Below are 8,051 nucleotides of genomic sequence, written 5' to 3' on the forward strand. Positions count from 1 at the left end.
TTCGTGATGAAATCGAACTCGACTCCATGGTTTGGGTGGATTCAAAAACTCGGATGAACCCTTATTTCCATGAGCGTTTTTAGGTTGATAGAGTTAAATCCCCCGGGCTAGCCACGTACGTAGAACACGTACTATTGTGGAAAAATAGGTAACCTAATATGCATCTGCATATGTGACAATGCCAATTAAATCGCAGGGATACAATTCAAGAATCTTTTAAGTCTCATCCACTCATCTCAATTAAATACCGATCACTCAAATCGATAAATAACCAAGAATCCTCCCCGGTGGAGTCGCCAAATTGTAGGCGTCGTTCGAAGTGCGCCTACACTTAAGCATGTGTGAATATGATTGGCACCCATAGGAAGTGGGAATTGACATATACGATTTGGGACACGATTAGGGACAAGGAAAGTAGGGAGCCGCCAACAAGTTTTTAAGGAACTTGTAAACCATTCACGGATCATTATAAGGCAACCACAAAAAGGGACAACGATAGGCAACAACGATTGACCCGTGAAGGTTACACCCCATTCATAATCCATGAGATTACTAACTCCATATGGTTCGGAATCACGAAAGGAGGATCGCAGATGATGGTACGAAGTGAGTCATGGAGTCACATTCGCCCGTATTGGCCTCTACTCGATTCTTATTGTGAAAAGTATTTCCTGCGATCTTTAAGGCATGCAAACAAAGATATTCAATTTGCTCCAAACTATTATTATGCTAAATTGGTTGAATATTAATGCACACATTATTCTAAAATATTGGTGATCACTTGATTTAAACAACAAGATTAAAAAGGAAACTAAACCGGTCGTCCAAATTATCTTATTAGTCGTGATATTCAATTACATATTCTCTTTAACATGCAATATGGTGATCATAAATAATAATTATAATAGAATCAACATTAATATTGGAAGCAATTCAACAATAATAGAGTTGGCAAATCAAATAATAATAACCCTAATCATGATACTAGCAACAAGAATAAAATAAGTAATTGAATTAATTACTCACATTTCGCGCGTTCCTTTAAATTGCTACATCATGAATAAATTGTTAGTAACTTCAATAAAAAAATATAAATAAAATGGAGATTAAATTAAATAAGTGTAGATTTAATTTGGCCCAAACCCTCAGTTATTTGTAGCTTTCACGCCTTGGTTTAAGGATGGAACCTCGGGTTAAGTATGGACTCCTTGGAGTGCTTAGGGGAAGAATGATGTAATTAGGAATATAGGTTTTGAGACTTAGAATATAAGAGAAAGAGAAGAGAATGATTTTTGGTGGAAAAGAGAGGAAGAGAGAAGGATTTGATGATCAAGCTTGTTGATGATTGAAAAAGGGGAGACATGACCTCTATTTATAAGGAAAAAAGAGGGGTCGAATCAAGAAAAGATAAGAATTCGAACCGGATAAAACTCTTGCGATAAACAGCAGTTTTTGCGGTTTTTGTTTTTATCATATCTATTGATCCAGAAATCGGAATAAGATGAATAAGATATTGTTGTAAAGATCTTGAAGTCTACTTTCTAACCCAATTAAAATCAGATTAAAATATTTCTAGAATAAAGATATGGCCGAAATAGAGGGACGGTGTCAGTTTTGGATAAAGTTTTGTATTTCACTCATATCTTTTTCGTTATAGCTCGGAATTAATATTATAATATATCATTGGATAGATAATTTCAAGAGCTATCCAACCATTCAAGATTTAGATTAAAACTATGAAGCACAAAAATAATATCTGACTATCTTTGAACGTCTTTCAATTCGAATAGAATTAGGACTTTCAAAAAGATTAGTTTTATTCAATTTCAAACTCTTTAATCTTATCTTTTGAAAAAAGATAATTAAGATATTTTAGAAACTCATAGAAGCTTCTGATTAATCCTAATTGGCTTAGGAATGAGATTAAATCCTTTGGACCCTCCACATGATCATTGGGTCGTAGGTAAGGTGGGCTTAGGTTCGGTTTGGTCTCAGTTTAGTATTTTGGCCATAACTTATTCATTATAACTCGGATTTGGGCTTATAATATATCGTTGGAAAGCTCTTTTAAAACCCCATCCAAATATTTAATCATTGGACCCATATTATGGACCAAAATAAACTGGTCTAAACGTTTTTATAAAAAGGACACGAAATGAATGATTTTAATGGACACGAAATGAATTATTTTGGGTTCAAAGGCGCGAAATGAGGAAAATAAGTTATGGTTTGGTGAAATGGGTGAGGAATTGGGTTTGTTTATGAAATGTATTGGGAATGAACATGGATTTAAGCACTCTAAAGATTACATACTCAACCCGACCAATAATGGCGGTGAAAAGTTGTTCATCATCAGGCTTGGTTTTGGGGAGACATTTTTAGGTGTCTACAGACTTTTTCTCAGAAAGATCCCACATGGAAAGAATGTTGAATTCAATTGCTAGTTAAATAAACCAAGGAATCACTAAGTAACAAGTGTCACATGGTTAGGTGAGGACCACTTCCCCACTTGCTCCCCAAGGCAACTCACATCCATTGTGAGCTAACCATGTGGCACCCAGCCTTGAGCCCCAAGATGGGTTCGGTTGGGCCGCCACCCATTCGGCCCGCATCCATGATCCGTCACCCGGGTCCGCGACATGCTATCACATGGCACTGCCAACATGGCACGCTACCACTTGGTGGCTGCTAACATGGCGCGCTGCCACTTAGTGGCTGGCGCGCTACCACTTGGTGGTTGCTAGCGTGGCGCGTTGCCACCATGACGTGCTTCCATTTGGCGCTCTTCCATTTGGCGCGAGTGGCTACTATGCTTCCAGGTGGCGCGCTTCCATTTGGCGTTGCCACCGTGACGCGCTTCCACATGGTGCGCGTGGCTAGGCCATTTTGAGGCTAGGGTTTTTACTTATTTCTTGAAGCATTTTCCTATCTCACCAATTCCCAAATTTTGGCTCGACTTTTGAGATTCATTTTTGACACTCTAAGCTCGGAATCCGACATCTTTGTTCATAATACTCGAGCGATTCATAAATTCCTTCCAGATTAGTTTGTCGTGTCGGATCGTTAGTTTCTTGGGTGTGACCCGAAGGGTTCAGTCAAGATTAAGCTGTAATATTAATTATACATTGGTATTACTAATCGGAAGCGGCCTCCAACTAGGCATTCAGATCACTTGACCTCACTGAATAATTAGCTTTCTAATAATTACGAACCCTTTATTGATATGATACACTAGTTCAAAGGACACCATTTCTATCAATCTCCCACTTGTCCTCCCGGACAAGTGTGGTTTTAGTGTATAGCCTTTTTCCTATGTCACTTAATGTCTCTTCATGAACTATAAGGTAAAATTATTCATCATCCTTATTAAGTCTGGAAGTGTTTCTCGAAATCTGAGTTTGACTGTCAATAAACAGATGATTTCTAAAATCCATCCGAGTATGGCCATGCATTTTCACAATATCGCTCTTTGAGAGGCCTTGCAAACAACAAAGACATGTTCCTTATTGTTAGTATGGGGACATTCCCAGTCTTGTAATGTCAACTTCTCTTACTAAGAGGATCTACCCGCCCGATTGTTGACGTTATAATCCCCATGTACGGCAGACGTTTGACTAACATCAAAACGGACTAGTACTCAAAGAAGAGAACTCACAATACTCATGGTTAAGGAAAGAGGTTCCGATAGCCATAATGAGAAGTATACTTATGTTGATTTTTAAATCTCTTAAAGTATTCTCATAGGTTGATCCGGTATAATTCCAAACTTTAACTCTGCAAACGATTTATGACAAACAAGTCCTTGTAGCAAAAGAAACGGTGCTATAAACTATACTACAAACTAATCTTAAGTGATCATTAATCGCCCATCATTTAAATGACCTTGATTAAGGATAATTTTCGATTATAATATTCAACGTTCACTTGATAGGTGTTTCTTTATCCAAGACATATTAGTTACAATATGCACATATGTTTGTGAAATAGTAGAGGAATCCGTATCATTTTACAATCGACATAGTAAACCCATATAAAATCAAAACGAAAAACATAATAATATTTATTCACCTTTATTCTGCACATTTATAAAATTATGGAAAAGCGTATCGTTTACAATTGCCACTAGAACCCAAAAATCGATACGAAAAGCATTTTTTACACTAGATTTTAAATTTTGTTTGACAAAGAGAATATAAAATATGTCATGGCTTATTGGAAAACCATTTAGTATTATAGCTTGAGGTTGCATGTTCGAATCTTGTATAGAGCATATGTAGGGATTTTTTTTTTTTTTTGGGAGAAAATGAGTTCAATAATTGTAGGGATTACAATCGCTACAATAATCACCATGATTAAATGTAGTCATCTGTATCGATTAATGAGGAAAACCCCATCGAAAGCAAAAAAACACTACTAAAGGCTATATTAATGGCGGATATTGTATCGTATAACAATTCGTTGGGATTTTTGTATAGCAATTACAATCGATACAAAATGTTAAAATAATCGCAACAAAAAGGCATTTTTGCTGTAGTGTGACTATTTTTATTATGACTACCATTATTAATGTTTAGTGTTAAAGATATATTGTGAAATTATACTTAAACCCTCTAAATAGATTTTTCTCCTAGTGCACAAGAGCTGGAACAACCTCTTGAACAAGCGATTGTTTGCCATGGATAAAATGTTCATTGTCTCTCTCTACTTCCTCTAAGCATCGGTGTCCATCCTTTCCTTCTTTCATCTTCTTTACAAACGCCATAAACTTCCTCCAGTTATCATCTTGAAATAAATCTGGATTCATTCTTAAATATGTGAACGCACACATTTCTCTTTCACCTGAATTCTCATCTACTTGTAATGCAGAAGCCTTTAAAATTTGCTCATATGCTTGCTCATCATATCGTGGTAATGCGTTCTCTCCGGCCAAGGGAACTTGAGCTAGTTGAGTAGCTGAAACTACTTGCTTCACTAGCTTCTCTGGAGCACATAAAGCATCTTGTGGCTGCTCATGATCACGCATCTCAATGCACGTGAAGTTAAATATGGCGCCATGGTGTGCAAGCATTTGGGCAATTGGAAGGTACCCATCATGGAATCTTGTGTTGTAATACCCAGCAGTTAGCTCGGGAGCATGGGAGCGTGTCCCATAGTGCCAGTGAATGCCAGCAATTTTAATGGAGATTTTAACACTTGTATATGTAAAGATTTCAGTGGCCAAGGAAAGGATATTCTCTCCATGATCTATGAGCATTTTTGAATACCAAGTGAGGAAAAATTCTCCATAAGGGCTACTCCACCCACCACTTTCCTTGCGAAAAAATTGTGTTTCTTCTGGCCAATTGTTATAATGACCGGCATCTGTTGGGCCGGAGTGACCCCATTCTGGTTTACCAACAACTTCTGCAGCATCTCTTAATTTACTACTCATGTACTGCATAAAAGCAAGCTAAGTAATCAATAAAACAATACCAATATATATAAATTTAAAAAGATGTTTTATTATTAAAAACATCGAAGAATTAATGAATAATAAACAAGGAGAAAAAGGGCAGAGTATACCTTGTCAAAAGATTGGAAGGCTCCGATTCCCGGAAACTTCCAAGTTCCATCTTGCTCTGGGTATGAAGGGTATCGTAGCTCACCGGCTGGACCCATCCCTACTTGTATCTCCTATTAAGATATTAGCTTTTTCAATTAAATACACAATATTAACCTACATAGTTAGTAGAAGTGGATCTCGTGGAAAAAAATTTTTTTTTTTTTTTGTGTGATCTAAGTTAATATGGAGATATGAAATTTTTTGGAGATTATTTGCAAAAGAAAAAAAAATGTACAAAATCAAAGGAATAAGGTTTTGGAGAGTTGTGGTAAGAATTTAAAAAAAAAATTTAAAAATTTATAAAAAAAACTTGATAATTATCATATACTTCGTATGTGTTACTTATATTAGTGAAACAACTAAAATAGTAAGGAATTGTTTAATTCACTTGATTTTCATGTGACCAAGGAAACAAACTAGTTATTTCCATGATATTTTAAGGGAATCTTACCACAATGGTATTTCCAAGGAGGTGTTGAAACTGAATTTTAAAAGCACGCATAAAGTCAGCATAACATTGCAAAGGTGTTCGCCCCTTTAGTACTGGGAGGGTATCACAACCAAGTGATATGTATTCAAAATTTCTCCTACCCCATTGATCTGTATATACAAGATCTAGATCCTTGTGAATTTCTTCAACAACCCATTCTGGCAAAGGAATTCTGTACGAGAAAGGAAAATTGTAGCAACTTATCTATCCTATGTATCAATTAGTTAAATTTCAAACTTGAAATAATAAGACATACAAGAAATCATGCATCATACTTATAACTTTAGAATAATTCAATCCCTCAATTTTATAAAATTAAGTCCATTAATTTATTATTTCATTGTAGATTTGTGTAAAATAATGCAGTTAAAGATTTTTGCAATTTAGATTTACTTTTTTTTAAAGCACTCAAACTGCTATAAAGAAAGAAATCCTTATTTAAAAATTTGCTATTATTTATCTTTCAAAACGATTATTAGTAAAATCTTGTACGTATTCACAACAAATTTTGAAGTTTGTTAAGAGTGTATTAAAAAAAAATAGTAATAACTGTACAATTTTATACCTAAAATTAAAAATACATCCTAAAATTTAGGGAATCTACTAAGAAATAATTAAAAGAGGTTTTTTTTTTGAAGGGATTTAAAAGAGAAATGTAAATAAGTAACTATTTTAATATTAATCAGATATTTTGTTACAAGTTTTAATACAATTAATGAAAAGATAAATTAAAATCAAGTTATTGAATATTAATTGTGTTCTAAAAAACAAGCTTAGTAATTTTAATTGTCACTCACGAAATATTATCTCCAAAATTCAATCTCTGGCAAGTCTTTGTTATTTTGCAATATGGTTGGTAAAACTTATAACATAAGACTTAATATATATTAGCAAAAAATCACTTATGTAGAGCAATTTTCTCATAATAATTACTATGTAGAGATTAGAGAGAATTTAAGAAAAAAAAACTTACGTGATGGAGTCACCAACATTACCACCACATTGATGAAATGACATAACAACCTGAACCTTCAACCCATGATTTTTCGCCATGTCTAACAAATCCATATAACCACCCCAATTATAATCCCCTGGATGTTCTCTCTCTACCAAACCCCACCACACATCCATCATTATTCCTTCTACTCCTGCGCTCTTCAATGCTTGAAAACTTGCATTCATCGCTTTCTTGCGATTTACTGTGTTATCCATCTTAACACTATCCAATGGCATCATCACATAAACTGGCACACCCTTTTCCTTTTTATTATGTGCACATCCTCCCTCTATTATGTTCTCTTTATGCATTGTTGAATTCGAAACTTGTACCGTCGTAAAAGCCTGGAATGCCGATGTCAAATCAGCCCGGATTGGTGATCGACATGGGCTAATTGGTGGTGACAATGTGTCACTTAAGTCACCGATTTGGCATGTTGCTTTGCATTTTAGCGACGGTGACGAAGACTTCCACACAGATGATGCATGTATTATTGTTGCAAAATCTGTAGTGCTGAAGTTTGTTTCTACTAGAAGTGGTGTTCCCGAGAGTGATCTTATATGGTGTGTTTGGCTCAGCGTCATGGTTATAAACAAATTTCTTAATTTGACAATTTAGGATAAAATTCAAAATTTGAAAGGATATTCCCAAAAAAAATTTGGGAGAATAAAAAAGAAATGTAGAATATTAGTATAAAAGATATGATTAATGAAGATAAAAAATTTGAAATGAGGATAAATAATTGTGAGTAGGTTATAAATAGAATAACAGTATTCTAATCCTTAATAATTCTTAACCAAACTACTTATATTATTCTTGAGGAATAAGATTTGTGAGACAATAATTTAGTTAAAGTTATATCCTAATAAACAAACCCAAGGCAAGAATTAAATCCCACTAACTTGTTTTGTTGAAAAAAATTGTATGAAAAAGAAAGGAAAGTAAAGCAATTAAGTAATATT

At 34.7% G+C, this 8,051-nt stretch overlaps 1 protein-coding gene across 1 annotated transcript; it reads right to left on the reverse strand.

The window, feature by feature from the left end:
* Nucleotides 1-4,627: 4,627 nt before the first annotated feature.
* Nucleotides 4,628-7,673, reverse strand: LOC145630791 (beta-amylase 1, chloroplastic-like). The gene is made up of 4 exons (XM_081682953.1): nucleotides 7,066-7,673; nucleotides 6,054-6,264; nucleotides 5,563-5,673; nucleotides 4,628-5,434 (listed from the first exon to the last, which is right to left on the reverse strand). The coding sequence occupies exons 1-4, from the start codon at nucleotides 7,671-7,673 to the stop codon at nucleotides 4,628-4,630; spliced, it is 1,737 nt and encodes a 578-aa protein (XP_081539079.1).
* Between the last annotated feature and the right edge of the window lie 378 nt (nucleotides 7,674-8,051).

This window comes from Chenopodium album, chromosome 5, assembly GCF_948465745.1.
Source record: "Chenopodium album chromosome 5, dcCheAlbu1.1, whole genome shotgun sequence".
In the NCBI taxonomy this organism is placed as follows: Eukaryota; Viridiplantae; Streptophyta; class Magnoliopsida; order Caryophyllales; family Amaranthaceae; genus Chenopodium; species Chenopodium album.